This window comes from Nansenia antarctica (genome assembly GCF_963989245.1).
Source record: "Nansenia antarctica genome assembly, chromosome: 6".
In the NCBI taxonomy this organism is placed as follows: domain Eukaryota; kingdom Metazoa; phylum Chordata; class Actinopteri; order Argentiniformes; family Microstomatidae; genus Nansenia; species Nansenia antarctica.
The window spans coordinates 44,868,443-44,890,829 of record NC_137676.1 but is presented as its reverse complement, the minus strand read 5'-3'; the positions used below and the strand labels follow the sequence as shown (position 1 = coordinate 44,890,829).

General features: G+C 40.1%; 1 protein-coding gene across 1 annotated transcript in view; it reads left to right on the top strand.

Moving 5' to 3' along the window:
* The window catches only part of cntn3a.1 (contactin 3a, tandem duplicate 1), a gene marked incomplete at both ends in the record, with an annotated part of 75,637 nt that overhangs the window by 51,395 nt on the left and 1,855 nt on the right, over positions 1-22,387 (top strand). Inside the window, 10 exons of the mRNA XM_080534539.1 lie at positions 247-403; positions 2,667-2,817; positions 9,874-10,001; positions 12,849-13,024; positions 14,555-14,672; positions 15,175-15,333; positions 15,723-15,872; positions 16,145-16,215; positions 16,347-16,581; positions 16,696-16,811. Coding sequence (XP_080390665.1) covers positions 247-403; positions 2,667-2,817; positions 9,874-10,001; positions 12,849-13,024; positions 14,555-14,672; positions 15,175-15,333; positions 15,723-15,872; positions 16,145-16,215; positions 16,347-16,581; positions 16,696-16,811 — 1,461 coding nt within the window. The remainder of the gene's footprint in view (positions 1-246; positions 404-2,666; positions 2,818-9,873; positions 10,002-12,848; positions 13,025-14,554; positions 14,673-15,174; positions 15,334-15,722; positions 15,873-16,144; positions 16,216-16,346; positions 16,582-16,695; positions 16,812-22,387) is intronic.

Genomic DNA, 22,387 nt, shown 5'->3' with positions numbered 1-22,387 from the left:
TACAGTGACATTTTTCTACGATTATGTTTAGGGTTAGGGTTAGGCTAAGGGATACGGGTTAGCTAATGGTTAATTGAACAGTTTATTCATAGTTAGTTGAACATCTACAGTAGTCTATAAACCATCTAAAAGGACTATCACAGTGTTGCAAAACAATTTCCTCAATGTCCCTAAGTCTTTCTCTCTTCAGCCAGCTAGAACTTGTTGAATTCATGTTTGTCCAATAGTTCTCTCTCTGACTTTCAGATGGAAAACCAGGTGTCTGTTTTTCAGGACAGAGTGCAAGTGAACAACGGGGTCCTGACCATAAGCAGCTTGAAGCTGGCTGACATCGGGATGTACCAGTGTGTAGCAGAGAACAAGCATGGCAGAGTGTTCACCAACACAGAGCTCAGAGTGATAGGTAAGACTGTGCAGTATTTCAGTTGTTACTAGGTCTGTATTCCCAATATGTTAATAAGAACTGGGAGTTTTTCTTGTCATGTTACCATACCGGGAAAGATTCTTGCCCCAGAGTACTCTATAACTAAGGCCCAGAGTTTTTCCTGGCCAGCTCACATGATCAGAAAAAATGATTTAACCTCAGTCATCCTAGCAAGAAGCTGCAGCAGCACATTTCTACAACTGGGCCTTTTAATTTAAGACATGTTGTTCTTCAGAGTTACATGTTTTTCACTGCGGCATACTCAACAAGAGCTTAATTATTCACAATGCTGAGGAACCTCGGGTGGATTTAATAGCGATGTCTGTTGTCCTGCAGGTATTAAAGGAGGAGGATGACATTTCATTTTTGTGTTAGGAAATAATTGTGCAGGTTCTTAGGCCTGTCACCGGAGCTTGGCTGCGTGTTGGCTGTGAAGAGCGTTCTGCTGAGTACATATGCATACAAAACAGATCCTGTCCTGGGAAGCGTCAGTAATTACAGTGTTTCTCAATTGCTAGTGCACATTTCTTGAAACAGTATTCACGTTTGCCAAAACACCACATTTATTTTCTTTTGCAAAATGCAGTATAACTTTTTTTTTAGATCTATTTTCGTATTCAAAGGTTTTCAGTTGGATGAGCGGACCCGGGGCAGTGCATATAATATAGCAGACGAATAGGCAGCGATACAAAATAAACGTTTCTTTACTTGAAAATAGTTTCTTGAAAGGATACAAACACGAAAATAAAAGGGGATAAAACCAGGTCTCCAAAACAGAAATAGTAGATAACAAAAGGCCACAGACTTAACTCCAAAATAAAGAAAGAGAACCAATCATAACTCAAACTCGTAAATATCAAGGGCTTACTTTTCTCAGGTGGCCAAACAAACATTGTACACAATGTGAAGACTGAGCGGGGAGTGAAGGTATATATATTGAGTGGACTCTCCAACACTTCAACTTTCGTAATATGCAAAAAAGAATAAAACACTTAAAAAAAAAAGTCATTTGCGCAACATGAGAATTGCCGACATCCAGACTTTTCCGCCAGATCGTGTCACATATCATATACAAATTCCAACAGATAATGTTTCTTGCATCATATCTAATCCCTTTTTATCTTTTTTCATATACTATTATTTTACTAGTTTTTCCTTATGCCCCTTTCACCCCTATGGTGAACATCCCTCCTTTTCCCAATCAAAGACAACAATACAAAGAGAACATACACATTTTTTGGTTTTCAAGAATAATATTATTATTATATATCATACTTTTTTACAAATAAGAGAAGAACAATAAATATTCACATACAATACAGTACACTACAAACCCAGTGCACAGACACAACACAAACAACAACAGTACGACAAAGACAATACGAGTAAAAAGGAATAGGTACAGGTATAGACAATTATATCCACAGCCATCAATGTAACATCCCTCAGCATCCTGCCCATCCCTCACACATGCTTATGCATTCACATTTTCTTTTTGTGTTCAACTGAAAAATTGAAGGTTAGCAAAGTATTTGTTTTGTGTTTTGAAATTGAAAAGCTTTCCCAACTACACTATACCATTATTTATAATGTTACTATTGGGCCCCCAGCAGAACTATCTGTGGTGAGGTTGAGGTAAAATAGAGGTTGTATGCACACCTCTGTCCAAAAACTAAACACCATGGGGCAAAACCAAAACAATGAAGTACATCTTCCATTTCCTCCTCGCAAAACCCACACCACTTGGAATCCTCAATACCCCATATTCAGCATCATCTTGGTGGACAAGATTTGATATCAAATCTTCAGCTAAGAATTTTTGTTTGTTTTAATAATCAAACTTTAGTTAGCACGCAGTCACATGTCAACCACAGGGTCCGTCTTTTAAGAGGACCTATTAATTTAAGGTACGTTTTAGAACGCCTCGTGCGTTTTAGAACTGCGTGCAGTGCGTTTTAGTGCATTTTAGAACTGTGAGTGTGTCTGTGTCTGTTTGTGAAGTGTGAGGTGTCCATGTACAAATGTGAGAGCTGACCAACCTAAGGTACTGTGGCCTACATGCTTTGTACACTATTATGCTCTCTCTCATTCTCTCTCTCTATCTCTATTTTCTCTCTGTGTATTTCAGTAAATTAAGCTCTTACTCTCTCTATCCTCTACCAGTGTGTTCTCTTTTGCTCTCTTTCTCTCTCTCCCTCACCCCTCTCATTCTCTCTCTCCCTCACCCCTCTCTTTCTCTTAGCAATAGCCCCAGACTTCTCCCAGAACCTGTTGAAGCCCCAGACCCTGGCCAAGCAGGGGGGAGATGTGCTGATCGAGTGCAGGCCTAAGATGTCTCCCCATGGGATGATCTCCTGGAGGAAAGGGAAGGATGCACTACGAGAGAGCCACAGGTATGTTACACAACTACTGCATGACAGTGTTGTCAGATAGCATAACCCTGAAAGGACCAAGGGGGTAATTTAGAAACATTGCATACACAAAAAAGCATGTGTACGCAACTTTGAGATTGAAATTGCACATTTAGGGCCCTATTATGCACTTCATAAATCTTAAGCAATAAGACGAGGCGGTAGATCTAAACTTAAGACGTGGAGGCGTGGTCAAGGCCACTTTGCTATTTTGCGTGCGGTAGTGGGCGCCTAAGACCCGGCGCTAAGCCCAGAAATTAGTCATGGGTGTGTTTTGGGCGTCTTCTCAATCAACCCAATCAGCGTGCCAGGTGCCATTCCCTTTAAGAACCGGCTGCGTTAAGTCATAAGCGCTATGCTATTATGCAGTTCATAGGCGCTAGACTTCATGCACGTTTTGAAACACGAGCGCGCCTCCGCGGTTTGCGCATGCGCGCCGACCGTCTAGCGCCTAAGAACTTTTCAAACCACTTCTTAGCGCTAGGCGCAAAGTCAGATCGCATAATAGCAGGGGCACCTAGCGCACTTCATTAACATATGAACACTCCCACAATGAGTAATATATGCACGGGAGTCTTACGTCTTATGTGTGGGCGCCTAGCGACACCTGCATAATAGCAGTAGCGCGTATGAAGCGCATAATAAGGGTGGCGGTAGGTCTTAACCTGGCGGTGCGTCTTAATTAAGACTTAAGACGGCAAGTTAAGAAGTGCATAATAGGGCCCTTAGGGATTTAAAAAAACTACTTGGCGTGAAAATGTGCTCTCCTCCACGCACACTCAGACCCATGCGTACACACAGAAACTGGAGAAATTTGCAACTGCGACTCCGAAGGCAGAAGGATGCTTTGAAATTGCTACCATTGTGTAAAATAAATTGAAATATTACCTCTCACGTATTATATATGAACATATATCCTTTTTTTAGGATTTTGAGGAGTGGGGCAGTCCCACTCATATTTGTCATTTTATTGGATAGATATAGTGAAGACAGACAGGAAAGTAAGAGAGGGCATGTCAGCAGGGCATGGGCCGGATTCGAACCCATGCCAACATGGGCATTTGTGTGCACTGAATATCGCGGTGCTAGACCACTGGACCACCCCACGCCATATATCCTAACTGTATATTGTATTGATATCCATCGCCCTTGTTAACTGTACATATCTTCGCCCTTGTCCTGTACATATCACACTGTACATATATCTCTACTGTACATATCATATTGCTATTCATGCACAAATATTGACTTTTTATATTCATATGCATTGAACATTATTATACTGACTTTATACTCATTTAATTATACTCACTGTAATACCGTACACCATGCACTGTCCATACATTCATGGCTTTTGCACTATGCACTATTTGCATCTGTTTAGATGCCGAACTGCCTTTCATTGTCTCAGTACTTGTACTCTGTCAATGACAATAAAGGTGAATCTAACCTAATCTAATGAAGAGTTCCCTGGAGTGCACACAAAAAACATTGTTTAGGATAATAAATACAAATGGAGATAGCTGGTTTTGCAAAACAACCCCTCAAATATGTTGGACAGTTTAATTGGGAATCATATTTGATTGGATCTGTAATTATTAAACAATACTACATGTTATGAATATTCTCATAAATAATAAGAACAGTAAGACAAATTCAATTTAAACTGATGCCATTTTCATGCCTCAGTCTGGCAGATTCGAGATATGCAGTTTCATATTGTTATCACGTGTTCGTTGCGCAGAACTGTTGTGCAGAATTTCAATGGGTGAAATGTATTTTCATTCAGGTTTGCCTTCATTGTCGTCATGCAGTCAGTATGTATTAATATTAATTTGGGGTGTTTCACTGACCATTTCTAGGCAACTATGGGCATTAAAAAGGTGGGACAAGATGCTTGTGTGCGCAAACTTTAGAGTTAATTGTGATTTATAAAAGGAAAAAGGCGTAGGACATGGGTGCGCACTGTGTTATAAATCTGAATCTTTGTGTGCGTAAATGTTCTTGCTTGTCTACGTAGGCAACCTTTTTACTCCAGTTCTACGGAAAGTTTTATAAATGACCCCCCAGACCTTTGAAGGACTTCTGTGTGTTATAAAGTAGGTACTGTAGCATATTTCTTCAAGATCATTGTTTTGTCATTTGTTATTCGTTCTTGTTCATCTTCTCACTTCTTAGTAGAGCACCATTTCCAGAAAGTTACCAATGTGTATTTTATTTGTATTTACTTTAGAAGTCACCAGATTGGTGTGCTTTAAAATGTGATTTTACAATATTCTACCTAATCTAAATATTCCCAAGTTGGTGCTACATTCGTCTCTTAGCTGTGTGTGAGGCTTGGTTCAGAGCATTTACTTAAGGTAATAGGGGCACTTTCAGTCTTTGGCATACGGATCGATGTGCTGATCCATCCGCTCATTACCACTCCAGTGAGAGGCTTATTAAGGCTGATTTATACCTTCCGCATCCGCATGTCTGCATTGGTCTGTGTGGAAGATATTGCACAATGGGGACGTCTGCAGACCAACGCGGACGGGTCCACACAGAGACACACCTCCCAGAAAAAGTGTCTGCATTGAAAGTATGCATTGAAAAGATCCACAGGAGGTGTAGATGCAAACCCCATGCGGATTGAAATCCACGTCAGCTATGAAAAGCAGCACAGATGTCAATGCGAAAAGTACACTATATGGACAAAAGTATGTGGATCCAATTATCATCTGGGGCTGTTTTCATGGTTTGGGATAGGCCCCTTAGTTCCAGTGAAGGGAAATCTTAATGCTACAGCATACAATGCAATTCTAGAGAATTGGATGCTTCCAAGTTTATGGCAACAGTTTGGGGAAGGCCCTTTCCAGTTTCAGCATGACAATGCCCCCATACACAAAGTGAGGTCCATAATGACATGGTTTGCCGAGTTTGGTCTGGGAGAACTTGACTGGCCTACACACAGAGCTCTGACTTCAACCTCATCGAACACCTTTGGGATGAATTGGAATGCCGACTGCAAGCCAGTCCTTCTTGCCCAACATCAGTGCCCAACCTCATTAATGCTCTTGTGGCTGAATGGGAAATCCCCACAACCATATTCTGTTCTACTATTCTTGGTGGTTACCAACTCCATATTAATGCCCATGGTTTTGGAATGCGAAGTTCAACAAGCACATATGGGTGTGATATTCGGTTGTCCCAATACTTTTGTCCATATAGTGTATAAATCAGCCTTCAGGAGCAGAAAGTATGCTTTCAGGCATTGAGGCAGAAGTAGTGTGTGGATTAAATCTGAAGCTACAGTTATCAATCATTCACTGATGAACAGCTATAGCTTGGCTGGCTGGACTATCCCCTTTGTGACAGTATTGGCACTGGGGGATCTGGCTGGATGTTGTTTCATTAGGACTGGACATAATGCAATACCTCTGTGCTTATGGGTAGAGTAAGATGGAAAAAGGACCTCTCACTGATAGTGCAGGAATTATCTGAATTCTTGTAATGGCACAGTAGTATTACAGGAGACAAATCCAGGGGGGTCCTTGAGTTCCATGATCTAATTGTTATTGACAGATGGTGTACAGTAAATGTTCTATGGTTGAGCATGGTCATCCAAAGTGTTTGGGGAATTACAATGACTCATCCATACACATGCATACACACACACACACACACACACACACACACAGTGTTGAAAAAATACTGTACTGTTCAGAAAGGCACAATCAACAAGAAAAATCCAATAGACAGAGTATAACATTAGAAATAATATAAAATCATTCAATCTGTTTCGCTCTTAGATTCATGATATTGTTCAGTAAACTGTATGTAGGAACTTACCTTTTTGGCAAGAAGTCCATCCCCCATGCGATAACAAATTAATTTGAACCGACCGAATGCCAAGCGGGAGAAATTGCACACCTGCCGGTGCATGTGGAGAACCGGAGGGGGGTCTGTATTTCTCATTTGATCTGGAATTAATTGTATTAACTGGCTCAGCAGCTTTTGTGCTGCGTCTCCTGGATATCCATCTTCACCACAGTAGGGGTGCTGGAGCAGTGACTGTCTCACCTCCCCCTTCCTCAATGTGTTTGTGAACCACTGGAGGTGATAGTGATATACCTGTTGGAGTGAAGCTGCTTGGAAGACAAAGTAGATTGGATGGATGGGTGAATCATGCCAACGCACAAGGACGTGGTGTTGAATTTGAAGTCGATTTAGGGCAGTGATATCATCCTAAAGATTGTGTATGTGAGGTGTATCATAATTTCACTCAGAGATTTGGACATTGTATATAGACCATCATTGTTGATGTAAACATCAACTTGAGCTCATAAGATGTCTTACTCTGTGAGCCTAGCTAGATATACAGTTCCCCTCGGGTGGAAAATAAAACAGTCTGCCCTGGAGTTATATCACCATACCAGAGAGGATTTTATTCAACAAGGAAATCCTTACCTGGAGTGGAAGACATGTATGATTATAAGATGTTGGCTGATTATTAGATCTGTTATGGCAGCAACTTTCACTAACCAATTCCCTGTTTCTGGCTCTTGGGGTTATATTTTGAGATGGGACTGCATTAACATTATTACAGGAGTGGCACACCACTAATCCACGCCTTTCTCAACTACAACACCCATAGTTCCTTTTTATCTTCCAGAGATTATGTTTTTTAGAGTCTGGTTAGGCTGGCCAGAGGACACGAAATTACTCTGGGATCTGATTAGTTAATCAAATATGTGAAATATGTGACGGTGGTACTATGTAAATGTAAATGGTACTACATATCCCGGGCACATCTTTCTAAAAGGATTTGTGCGCACTTACACTGGTGCTATAAGGTTAAGCGTAACATGCTATAAGGTTAAGCGTAACATGCTTACCGTAATTCAATTTAAATGCTGACCACTTGCGATGACTGTAAAATGAGAAATAACAAAACAGCTCTGTCAAATTTACATTGGAATTAGACTCTACTTAAAAGATTGCTAATCTATGCAGTAGAGCATGCAGTGCCTGTTATTTTTTTGTTTTTTAAGATTATCCCTCCCTAATCCAGTTACCCCAAACAGGCGAACGTTTTCTCTTAGGAGTTGTTATACTCTATTATACAGTAAAACCTTGAAATAGATAGTGAAATACCTACTGTTTGTACACATTGTTAAGGTAAACCTTCAATGGACCTATCGCTAAGCCATGCCCCAAAATAGAAATTGTCCAATCATATCACAGCAAAAGTCACTTCTGCCATATCACTACAGGCAGAAAACTTGGACAAACAACTCGCTAATATCTAATGGTGAAAAGCTTCTAGACTAAATATTCATGTAATCTTTAAAAAAAACATGTCTATTACTTGCTGTAGTAAATCAGAAATCAGAAATGTGCCAACTCCCGCCATTTTAAGTCATTGAATGTCATTCAGTCACGGTCGGTCAGTCAGTCAGTCACTGTCAGTGAAGCATTGTTTGTTTGTCTGAGTTTTCAAAGGGGGCGTGGCTTAGCGATAGGTCCATTGTCTGTCATGTAGCACTCAAGTGTTTGCAAAGATTGTAACATTTGTTACAACAAAAGTATTTTCAAAATGTACTTTCATTGGCTGCACCTCTATGACATTGTCTGATTAGCTTACTGTTGAATCAACCGTACTCCATAAAATACTGATAAAAAAAATATGCAGATTTCAAACCCTACCAATAGTGTTGCTGGACTTAATGCAGCCTCTCCAGCTAGCAGGGAACATGGATATTTTGTAGGGAAAATATCAGATGAGAACATGCCCCTCAAATGTGAGTTTCTCCGGCGCTAAACACACAGTTGTCACAATGACACTTACTGGGCTGACATTAGAATACACGCTGGTGCTCCACACAAACACTTGGCACATAAAGCACAGATCAGCGATGTGAAGGGAAATGAGAATAGACCCCATTTCTGCTTTTTGAGCTTACGGTTCTGTTATTGTTTATACTTCTTATGGCAACCTTAGATAAAGGATTTCTAATATCTCACTTTAACACCATACAATAACACAGAGAATGCTGCTTACGTATCCCTACATGGGCGAGTTTTATGAACCTCACTAATTTTCTGCTACTGTACATCTTAATTGCTCCAAAGAACCTCCAAGGAGATGGGACCAAATGTCATTTAGTAGACAGGAAAAATATTCCATCTCTATCACATTTCCCCTCTTTGAAAGATAAGGAGGATGTCTGGCATTGGCCACTGTGCAGTTTAATGTCAAATTGTGTCTATGTGACATCTCATATTCATAACTCTTTATTATGGTCCATTTCATTGAAAGCCCTCCAGTTAGGAGGAATAGGCATATCATACTTTATATTCCCATGGGCCTATTTACAATAATACAGTAGAAATTGACTAATGCATTCTAATTCTTAAGGGCTTGTACTGTAGACTTAGATGATCATATTTGGATGTCTTACAAGGGTGTGAGGCAGCATGAGCCAGCCCCATTACACCCTCCTGAGCAGTTTGCTGTACATGATGAGAAGGCAATTAGAGTAAGGATTTGCAGCGCTAAGCATTTTTGACAGACTAATTAATTTGTAAGATGACCACTGTTGGTTCATAGAGTTTATTTGAATTCCATCTCAACTAAATTCAATTGAATGGATATACCGTGATAAATTACTGTAGGACTTTTTCCAATTAATATCTTGGATAAACCAAACTAAAATTTACAGAATCAAACTGTGCAACTGATAATAACAATTATGCCTTCTTCTATCCAAAGTGAAATTGAAACAACTCCCTCATTAAGTGATCCCACTCTATTATCTCAGGAGTGAGCTGCTTGAAACTATGCGGGACACTCTTAATGTAAATCACAGGCTATATTTCCTCTCTATGTCTTTGTTTATCACTAACGTTGTTTTGACAGCAGGTTCTGATCCCCTAAATTCTTCACCTTCTGGAAGGACCAGGCACTATGGGTCATTAAGCTCTTAAAAAAAGTTATGTAATTTGTTCAGCTTTATCCACTCACTAAATGATGTGTTAAATGTCTTCTATTATCAGGGTCTCTGTGCTGGAAAATGGAAGTCTGCGGATAGCAAACGTGACCAAAATGGACGTCGGTCTTTACACATGTGTAGCAAGGAACCAGTTTGGAGTGGCAAGCAGTGCCGGAAGTCTTTTGGTCAAAGGTACTGTAGATCCTCCCTCAACTTCTGTCCTAACGCAGGTTTGCGCTGCTGTATTGTGCATTGTAGTTCATAAATAGTTACATGCAAGAATGCAGTACTGTAGATGTTTACATTTACATTTACATTTTTGGCATTTAGCAAACACCTTTATCCAAAGCGACTTACAACAAATACATTTGTGAGTAAGTGAATCATCTATCCATCAGTCAACGCAAGAAATGTAATCTCTCCTCGGGCCAGTGGCCATTGGCAGTCATAGTGCTAGAAGAATTAATAATTATGTTTTAAAAAATAAAAATTATATATATACTGTATATATATATATATATATATATATATATATATATACTGTATATATATATATATATATATATATATATATATATATACAGTATATATATATATAATTTTTATTTTTTTGGGCTTCATACACTTGAGGCTGTCATGAGGCTGGTAAAGTAACACTGGTACCGATACTGATTTGATTAGTTCAACTGTTAGAATAACCTTACACTATTGGAAATGTTTTTATTTTGGAAAATCACAAAATAAATGATTCTGGCTTTTACTGTTAGAATTACCTTACACTATTGGATTACTTTCTTTTTTTGGTGGAAAATCACGCAATTCAAGTTAAACGACAGTATCTGCAAACATCATGAACTCACCACGGCGTCTCATTACATTAAAGTAGCCTCACTGCAGGTCTGTGTATAGTATGGATACTACTATAACAGCCAACGTTGATTTACCATGAGGAGGTACAATTAGCTGATTTGTCTGGGTTTAGAGTAAGCATTTGACTTTAAGAGTCTTTGCATTGCTATGCCTTGATGTTTAATTCATACTAAGCTAGCTAATAGCATGCCTTGTTTGTTTAAGGCTTCAATCCGTTTAAATCACACGGTTCTGCAAGGCAATGTATTTCTAGGCCCTTCTAAAGAGCAGAGTCAACAACAGTACTCTATAAAAAATGCCTTTTGGTGATTCCTCGCAAGTTTTGAATTGCAAATTTGTTGGTATAAAAACGGCTTCCATCCCTTATTTAGAGCCCCTTTGTCAGAAAGAGTGATATTATCTTATACTGTATGTATATTTATAGGTCATATTTGGAAACTATATTCATGAAAATGAGCCAGACCCCTACTATGAAATAAATAGTTTTCCAGTCGCGTTTAATAGTGGGTTCATGCGTTACTGTTCTCTTATGTCCCAGCTTTGTTCACTGCCCATGTCTACCCCATCTGGTTTCTGTCTTCAACCTAAAAGGACATTTACATTAGAATTTGAAATATGGGCATACAGTATAACTCAAACCTCAGTCCTCAAATCAGATTAGTTTATTAGTTTATAAATCACTCAAATCATGGTCACGCATCCCTCTACGTGTCAGACATGCTTTTAAGGTACAGTATGTGCCCAGTAGATTATTCACTCCTCTGGCAGAGGATATTAAGGTCATGTTCTCACATGAAAATCCGAATCATGACCTGGAGCAAGTGGATGAGATTGCAACATTGTTGCATAAATTATTTCTCTGATTTGAGTTCTCACAGCCCTTTATGTAAACAAAGTAACATATGCAATCGAAGCAACAGACGTGGTAGTTGATTGGTCAGAAAAATAGAAAATTGCCTGTTCGTCCCCCTCTTGTCCAGATCAACACGCATGCGCTGTTGTTTTCCTATCAACTCAGTCAATCCACTACCACGTCTGTTGCTTCGATTGCGTATGTTACTTCGTTTACATAAAGGGCTGTGAGCTGTGGGCTAGTGCCTTTATTCATTTCTTATTTTCAGTTTAAGTGCATTGTTTTACCTTCATGTATGAATTGAGCTACACTGTATAAATGAAGTTTGATTTTATTTTATTGAACTGACATCATTGCATATTATGTCAATAATAGGCTCAATTGCTGTTGCAACAATGATGTTTGGTGACAGACTCACGTATTTGTCAAAATGTGTTAAAATGAGTCAGTCTGTGTTTTAAACATACTGTAACACTTGTCCCCATTTGTACACAAAATGGAGAACATACTGTATGTATCATTTTGGTAATCAATAGGCAAAAGTTCAAAATTGTAAGTTGGAAGTCTTCTATATTCAAATGTCTAAGTCTGAGGACATACATTTATGGTGCTCACCTGGAATGCACAGCTAACCCCAGTCAGCCCTCCTTAGGGGGTGGGAAATAAACAAGCTATCTTGTATTGAAAATGCGGTGTACAGACCGCTACTCCCTCTGACACGCTGTGTCTGATTCCAGTAGACGCTTATGACATACATGCATAATTCACAGATGGCTTGCTGTATAAGAAGTTCAGACCCATGTATTGAACCACACTGCTGGAATGAAAGAGACACCCAGCTGAGTCGGACCAAAGATTATGCTGATATGCAACACACCCCATGCTGCGAGGCTTTTTGTCTGGGCACAAATAGAACCAAATTATAGAATCTGAACTGACGTGTGGAAATGGTTGTGTACCGAGGGAGGTTTTTGTTTTTTTGTTTTTTCTTTAGAGATGCTTTACTGAGCTGTGTGTGTCTGAACAACTGGCAATCATATCATTTAGTTAAAAGAACTAATACACCAAAACAAAAACGCCAAATACTGATATATCATGTAAAGTTACACTTCCTAACATGTAGATCTGATTGATTACAGCTACTAATCAATGTATAATGTGCATAGGTAGTTACTGATGAATATATACTCTGTCACTTTGTATCATTCTCGAAAATGGTATTGATGCACTTAATTTATTTGCATATTTTAAAAATAATAAATCAAATCCAAAACTACTACAAAACTCCTAACTAGTCTGTTGTTCTGTTGTTCCAGAGGCCACCATTATCACCAGCCCAGCAGGGCACCTGGACGTGACAGTGGGCGAGAGCATTGTCCTCCCCTGCCAGGTCTCCCATGACCCGACACTCGACCTCAAGTTCACCTGGTTCTTCAATGAGCAGCTCATCCACTTTGGGAGCCATGGGGGCTACTTTGAGAAAGTCGGAGGAGTAAGTGCTTCTGACTTAAGGCTGTGTGTACGTTTTTAAGTTTGCAACTATGATAGTTATAGACTATAGCTAGTTAACAAATTTTCTTTGGTTGTCAAGAGGGTGTTTTGTGAAACAAACACATTATTTCATGTTATATATTTACTGTGTATGTTCAAATACATGTTAAAAATGTTATACATTCAAATAGGCTCTATAACGATTAAGGGTTAGGGTGGGTTAGGGAAACTTTCTTAGCATTAAGTTATAGGTTAGAGAGATGATATATTAATGATAGTTAACACTTACATTAATTACACTGCCAATTCATATTGATTGTATGGGAGGCAGTGTATTAAATGGTTGCTGATTATGAATCATATCAAAATAGAGTTTACGATTGACAAAAGGGCTCTATGTTTGCCTGTTCCGCTTGTTAATAACACCTTCTCATTCACAAAAGGGGTGCCTAAGGAATGTATGCCTCAATGTTAACTCAAGTGTTACATTTGATAGTCTAGCACAGAATATATTTCTTTATTAATTAGAAAAGCAATTATCAGGTCTTGGCCTCTTAATCACCTCCACTTTATTCTGTATTAACTGACATCATCGGCAATGCCGGTAGCTTTATAATTGGTTTTGCCTCCGCAGTTCATGTAAGCACCTGACTTCCCATACCACCTAATTTACAAAAAGCTAACATTTTGCAAAACAATAAAGAATCACAATACAGAAGTCACTCTGAGAAAGAATGTGCAGTCTTAATTGTGACATACCACAGTTGTGAGTCACTCGCCTTTGACCTGGGTCATATAACAAAGTTCCCTGATAACAATAAACATTTCCATAGTGGAAGTGTGTTTCCTGAACATTACTAGAGCATTCTTAATCAAGCCTGAAGCTCCAGACACACTGTATAAAGAATGTTTTGGATGTTATGGTGTCATGTTCAAGAAACATCCCACAAGGTCTCATAAATGATCTCTGTTTGGACTCTTTTCAGAAGAAGACATTTTGTTCCAGCAACCAAAAATCATCAACTGGATTGTAATTCTGACAAATGGCAAAACCTTTGCTGAGCCTCCTCAGAGTGTTGGTCATCTTAACTTGGCTCTGATAAGACAAAAACGTATCTTTAAAGGTCAAAACATAATGGAAGAGACAATTATACAATTTGTATAGGACTAAAAGGAGTAGGACTGAGGGCTGATAAATTCTAGAAGAAACTTTGATAACAAAAAGGTGTTTGAACCGGACTTGAGACCTTCATTGTGACTTTGACCTCCTTTATTGAACATATAACGTATTGAGTACTCAGTCTTTTTTTATTTATTTTTTATTTTTATTTATTTTTCCTAACACCAGGGGAGCCACCCCTCCTAAATTTCGTTGTTTGGTACCTGTACTGTAGCAATGACAATAAAGACCATTCATTCATTCATTCATTCATTCATAGGAAGTGCTTTTTTATTGGATTTCATTACTCTACAATTCAAAAATGTTATCCTCACTGGTTTGTTTGATTGCTTTTGCCTACTTTATTGACAGCGCTCAGCTGGTGACATCATGATCCGTAACATTCAGCTGAGACATGCTGGGAAGTACACTTGTGCTGTTCAGACCAAGGTGGACAGTGTCTCCATCGCCACGGATGTTGTAGTCAAAGGTGTGGTATTGTATAGCTATGTTTTAGCACCAGGTCAGCGATACTGTGCTTCTTTCAGCCCCCACCTAAATCACACCTATTAAGCTGGCTCCCTAGTTATATAGTGATGCTTTATCATCTCTGTCCATTAACTAAAATAATTGCATAGATAAAATAAGAGAAACCATAGCTTAATGCATCTCATAAAAGAGGTGTTGTCATTTACATGTTGCCACAATTGTAGCAAACATGGAGTAGAAATAAGCTGGCAACCTTGTGTCCCCCAACACAACACTACACAGTACCATTATGCTAGCTTTTTTTCATTCAAGTATGTTTTTTCAAATGTAACCAGTGGGGTTACCCATTGAGACCAAAGTCTAATTTTCAATGGTGCCCTGGTTACAAAGCATATTGTACATGCATGAAATAATTATCATTATTCTACTGTATAATTAGACTATCCAGTATAGAATAGTATAGTATAGTGCTGTATAATAAATATGTGCTTTGGTCCCCTCAGGTCCTCCGGGCCCACCTGTAGATTTCCTGGTGACAGAGATGACAGAGAGCACAGCCTCTTTATCCTGGGGACCTGGTCCTGACAACCACAGCCCTGTCCTGACCTACATCATCCAGGCCCGCACACCCTTCTCCCTTGGCTGGCAGGGCGTCACCACTGGTAGGGGCGTATGTGTGCGTCCATGCATGTGTGTGTGTGTAATATTGGAATATACTTCAGATCAACACTCCTCGATTTCTGGAATAACATGAAAAAGGCAATAGTGCTGTAGTATGTTGTATGATACATGTGTGTGTGTGTGTGTGTGTGTGTGTGTGTGTGTGTGTGTGTGTGTGTGTGTGTGTGTGTGTGGGTGTGGGTGTGGGTGTGGGTGTGTGGGTGTGGGTGTGTGTGTGTGGGTGTGGGTGTGGGTGTGTGTGGGTGTGGGTGTGGGTGTGGGTGTGGGTGTGGGTGTGTGGGTGTGGGTGTGGGTGTGTGTGTGTGTGGGAGTGTGGGTGTGTGTGTACAAGATGCATCCTCATGTTGTATTAACTGTTTAACTATGTCAGTTCCTGAGCTTCTTGAAGGCAGACTTCTCTCAGCCACCGTCATTGACCTGAGTCCATGGGTGGAGTATGAGTTCAGAGTATTGGCAACCAATGTCATAGGAACAGGAGAGCCCAGCAAGCCCTCCAAAAAAGCCCGGACCAAAGACATGCGTATGTATCTGCTTCATACAATATACTATACATCTCAGAACACCCTCAATGCATCTTTTATGGCTTTTAGTATCAAAATGTTTTTGTTTCCACTCGTTCAATGTTAGAGAGGTGAAAATATGTCTGCTGGGGTGATGATGATGATGATGATGATGATGATGATGATCAGGGTATAGATTGTGTGCATATAGACCGCTCTGACAGATACAATGTTGTTATTGAGTCAGCTAGAAGTTGAACAAAATTAGGTGTAAGCAACCTTGATTTTGCAGCTCCCAAGGTAACCCCAGCCAGAGTGAGTGGAGGTGGTGGCGGTCGTTCTGAGCTAGTGATTACATGGGAGGTGAGCAAACACCGTAAACACTTTACAATACCAAAGTCAAACAAGTACATGGTCTGGAAAAATACTTTGTTCCTTTCATTAATTTCTACTCATATTTCTCTCTCTCTCTCCCTCCTCTCCCCTCTGGGCAGCCTGTACCTGAGGAGCTCCAAAGTGGTCCAGGGTTTGGCTATGTTGTTGCCTTCCGCCCTCATGGGGCCCAGGGCTGGATGCAGGCTGCAGTCACCTCCCCCGAAGCCTCCAGATACGTCTTCAAGAACGAGAGCATCCCTCCCTTCTCTCCCTACCACGTCAAAGTGGGGGTGTACAACAACAAGGGAGAAGGTCCCTTCGGCCCAGTGGCCACCATGTACTCTGCAGAGGAAGGTAAGATACTGTCACATACCTTAGTTCAACAACTTGGTTTCTGGACTAACATGAACATAACAGTGAAGTGTGTGCGTGCGTGCGTGCATGCGTGCGTGCGTGTGTCTCCCTCAGAGCCCAGCAGAGCCCCAGGGAAGGTGAGGGCCAAGAGTCTGTCAGCGTCTGAGGTGGAGGCCACCTGGAAAGCCCTGCCCTGGAGCAACAACAGGAGACGCATCCTGGGCTATGAGGTGACGTCAGAGCAGGCCAATCCTAGTCATAGCATGACTAATAATATCATTAAAAACTAGAATTAGAAATTATTTTGTATTTAGACATATGATGCAGGGGTCAGCAACCCAAGGCCGAGTGCCAGCAGTGGCGCGCGGCAGCTTAAGGCACGTGAGCAATAAGTGTGCAAGAGTGGTTTTAAAAAAAATATTCTGTTGTCTCTGGTACGCAAGCATCGTATTCATATGCTGTGGGTCTAGCGACAATAATACATTTTCCGGTCTGAAAAATGAATTTAAAATCTATGCAAGTCTGAAGCACACAGAACGACACAGAATCCATTAAAAAGGTTTATTTTGAAAGTCTCACCCTGCGTCTGATCCTGATGTTATAGAAGCAGCGTAGCAGCAGCGTACCCGTTAAAGGGATGACGCAAGCCAGTCTAGGGCTAAATCACTCGCAGACTCGAAAAGCTCAAAAATGTAACTTAAAGTTATTAAACAGTTAATCAGTTTAAAAAAAAAAATCATAACACGCAACTTGAAGTTTTAAAGTAATAAACAACAGTTTAACGATCACTAAATACTTATAATTTGTGGATTGGATTTACTATTATCGTTTGCCATAGGCTACTGGTAAGTAAGGGAGACTTTACTTACATACTTTCGTTTTGGGATGTGTTCAAAAGAAAGGGCTGTGTGATCATCTAATTATTTGTAGTTATGTGTTTTTAGCATGTCGATGTTCTATCAGGATGTCATACAAATGCAGTTAGACGTTCGTAGCGATGTGCCATTGTTAGCCACTAGCTGTTAGCAGCATTTGTTGCTGCGGTTTCATTAGTCACTTTTGTCCCATTCTGTGTTTGAGGTGTACCAACATTCAAATACACATGTTTTTCCGATATCAATGTATGACACATTATTAGAAAAATTATTTGAAAGCTTACAATCTGTAGTTTCAGAATATGTAAAAAACTGAAAAATTACTAAAGCCCACATAAGGATTTTCAAAATTGATCGTATTGTGCCTTGATCGTATTGTGTGTGGTGTGCGCCGATATTCCCATTTCAGCACCCCACATACATAAAGATTATCGTTACGACAGTCTAGAGCAGGGGTGGGCAATTAATTTTCACAATGGGCCACATGAGAAACCGGGACTATTGTGGAGGGCCGGACCAGTAGGCAGAACTTAATTCTGCTCAATATTACTTTTATCGCTGTATAAAGCAGTAAATGATATGGTTTTGACTAGCTGCTACTGGTAAGAATACATGTTACGATAAGGCTTTGAAAATGTGGAGTAGGTCAAATATAGAAGAGCAAGAGGACTCATTTAAACACAGGGAAGTAAATGCAGCTATAGTTTTGACCTTTTGCAACATCAGTTTGTGCCTATTATTTATTAACATTACATACATACAACATTACGAGTCACAGTGTAGTATTTCTACCTTCTGAAATGATGGCTAGGACTGGTGATATCAAGTGAAAGGTTATTTATATACAAATCACACTTGTGATCACTTTCTTTTTCAATAAAACAAGCTATTAGATATTCACTTTCAATTCAATGTACAATTCACATTTCTCAAAAACAACAAACTGTCAACTGACGTCTATCTACAAGACATTCTGGAACCTGCAGTTCTTCTTCTTAGCTAATACAACAGAAATGTACTTCTGTGAATCAATCATGTAACATATTAATCAATCTCTTTTAACTGTGAATCAATCATGTAACATATTAATCAATCTATTTTAACTGTGAATCAATCATGTAACAGATTAATCAATCTATGTTAACTGTGAATCAATCATGTAACACATTAATCAATCTATTTTAACTGTGAATCAATCATGTAACACATTAATCAATCTATTTTAACTGTGAATCAATCATGTAACATATTAATCAATCTATTTTAACTGTCTAACTAACTATAAAGTTACAACACACAGAGCTAATTATCTGAGTAGGAAAAGCAACATTGATATTTTTCAGTTATTTTTTGTGTTCAGTGCCTTGGGCTTGAACAAGTGCACTGAAGTCTGGTTGAATGTCTGAGGTGGAGATGCGAAGGACAGCTGACAGGTGATCATCAGTGAGAGAGGATCTGTATCTGGATTTGTTTAACTTCATCACTGAGAATGTTTGTTCACATGTATAGGTAGATCCAAAGAGAACTAGCATCCTCTGAGCATGCCTCCTCATGTGTGGAAAGTTCTCCTCTTTGAGAGAAAAGTCCAGCAGTGATACTGACTGAAAGTGCTCTGCCAGTAGTGTATCAGACTGCAGGTCAATGAGTTCTGAATGTCGCTGGGTGTATTATCCACACTGCCGGTTAAGGGAGAACAAATCATGTTCATTTCATTCTCAACTGTTTTGAAGTCTTGAAAACGCCTTAAAAACTCACCATGCAGAGCTCCTAAAATGGATGAGTACCTGCAGAGGTGATCAGCTGAGGGTGTGACTTGCTTTAGTGTTGGCAAGTGGGTGAGAATGTTGTTCGCAATTTGGCTGGAGAGAAACTGCTACTTTCTCATGAAATCCTTCACCAAGCTGGTGAAACAAAAAGGCCCTTGCATTGAAGTTTGGTATTTAGTTCATTCATTAGTGCAGTCATAATTCCAACATTTTTCCCTGTCAGATTTAATTTATAATTAATTTTAATTTTAAGATTTGGACACCCGTCTGTTGTAACACCTGCCAGTTTGTCCCATTTCAGTCCCAGCTTGTCCAAGCATTCATTTACCTCCGTGAACAAATCACTCCCTGTTGTCGTCCCTTTCATTGACCGCATTGCTGCCAGCTCCTCCGTAATCTTAAAGTCCTTCGTTATCCCACGTACAAAGACAAGTAACTGGGCTGTGTCGTGGACATCGCAGCTCTCATCCAAAGCCAATGAGAAAAAGTCAAAATTGTCCGCTTTGTTTTGCAACTGAAGTTCCAGATTTCCCGCGATTTCCTCGTTTTTTTTCCACTTTTATTCAGAATTTATATCTGACTTTTAGTCATGAAAATTATTCTGAAATTATTCTGAAATGTGTCTTTCTGAGTTTTATTCAGCAAAAAAAAAACTTATTTTTTCTGACTTTTATTCAGAAACTTATTTTTTCTGACTTTTATTCAGAAACTTATTTTTTCTGACTTTTATTCAGAAACTAATTTTTTCGGACTTTTATTCAGAAACTTGTTTTTTCTGACTTTTATTCAGAAACGTATTTTTTCAGACTTTTATTCAGAAACTTATTTTTTCTGACTTTTATTCATAAACTTTTTTTTCAGACTTTTATTCAGAAACGTTTTAAAAGTTTTAAGTGATGATGTTGTGACGATTTCCATTGACCAGTCAACGGTCTGCAGCGTCACACGTCACACACAGCCTGGCAAAAAGTAGGCCCTATCTCTCGCTACCCCTCTGAAACGAGAACTAAAACGGCTCGGCCCGGCTCGGTTTGCAGTGGAGAAAGCAAAACAAACCGGGCTCACGCGATACGGCACGGGTCGGCACGGTAGTGGAAAAGCGCCATAACATAGTCACGCACGCACATACTGTATGTAAATTGAAAATAAAATTGTCGCCTTCAGAATAAAAGCAATGCAATTGTACTGGACGCATTGCCTACACTTATTTACATGTTATTTCTATTATTATGAAAACACTTTTTTGTTTTTATTGACCTCACACGGCCAGGGACAGCCATACAAGCCGTACAATGCCCAGGTCTGGTCTAGAGTCTCGTTCCCCAAGCCAGAAACCTGATCAAACGTGATCTAACGTAGTACTCTGACTGACCTGTACGAGGCAGCCATGTGCGACAGGGCAAATAACACACCTCACACCACAGGATAATCTTGTAGGATAATCTTTAGAGCCATCCGATAATCGGGCGTTTGTTCAGCCCGATTATCTTTATGTGTGTACCCGGCTTAAGAGAATAGCGTGTGTGTTTAGACGTAACGTGCGTAAGTTGCGGAGGGGGTACAGTGGACGCCTTTACCCGAGTAGTTCAGCTGTCTCAGGAACATTGCACTGACTTGGCTTGATGTCGAGTCATAATTAATGTTGATATTGTGGTTTGCACACTGATTAACAAGAACATTTAAAAATGACACTCTAAAAATGTAAATACCTATGCCAGAGTCCTGTTTGTGGATTATAGTTCAGCCTTCAATACCATCATTCCTGCCCTCCTCCACAATAAACTGGCCCAGCTGAATATCCACCCTTTCATCTGTCAGTGGATTACTGACTTCCTCACCAACAGAAGGCAGTATGTCAGGATGGGCCCTCACCTGTCTCAGCCCTGCACAGTTAACACCGGTGCTCCTCAGGGCTGTGTGCTCTCCCCCCTGTTCTACTCCCTGTACACCAACGACTGTACCTCTGGTGACACATCTGTCAAGACCATCAAATATGCAGATGACACCACCATGGTTGGCCTCATCACCGATAATGACGAGACTGCCTACCAGAGGGAGGTCGGCCGCCTGGTGTCCTCGTCTGCAGCCAATAACCTGGAACTCAACAACATGGAGGTGATTATGGACTTCCGGAAAAAGGCCCCAACTCACTCTCCACGGGTCGTCAATAACTCCCCTGTCACAATAATGGATGAATTAAAGTTTCTGGGCACTACCATCTCCAACAAACTAAAATGGGATAACATCACCCATTTAGTTAAAAAAGGCCAGCAGCGCTTGTTCTTCCTCCGTCAGCTGAAGAGACTCCACATCAGTCGTCATATCCTGGTCCAGTTCTACAGGGCCGTCATAGAGAGCATCCTAACATCTTCCATCACTGTCTGGTACGACTCTGCGTCTGCCCGATCCAAGGCCAAGCTACAAAGAGTCGTACGGACAGCTGAGCTGATCATCGGCTGCCCCCTGCCTCCCATCACAGACCTCCATAGCTCCAGATCACTGAAGAGAGCACGCAAGATTGTGGCTGACCCCTCACATCCAGCTCACAGCTTGTTTGCATTACTCCATTCTGGACAGCGGTACAGGGCCACCAGGTCAAAAACATCACGCCACTTGAACAGTTTCTTCCCCAAAGCCTCAATAACTCCTGATCATTGCACCTTGCACTTTACATGTTCTTGCACTTAGTTGTACAGTATATTTATTCATAATATTCACTCATATTGGTACTGTATTTTTGTCTTGAGTATTGTTGTATTGTCGTCTTGCTGTTGTATGTTGTATGTACTGTAGCTTGTTCAGCATGGTAGAATACCAAGTCATGTTCCTAGTGCACATGGCGAATAAAGTTGAATTGAATTGAATTGAATTGAAAAGGTTGCCTATCCCTGATATGATGAGATATGTGACAGCAGCTGGTGAAACCGGGAACAAGTGGGCAACCGATGGACTGTTCAGACTTTTATTCTGTAAATGTAAATACATTTCAACATTGTTGAAAATCAATGACACACTCGCTAGTCAAGCCAAAATATTTCAATGCAATCGATTCGGTGAGTAATCCCCACTACTACCTAGTTAGTGTAGAGTAATGGGGATTACTCACCAAATCCATTGCATTGCAATGTTTTGGCTTGACTAGCGAGTGTGTCATTGATTTTCAAC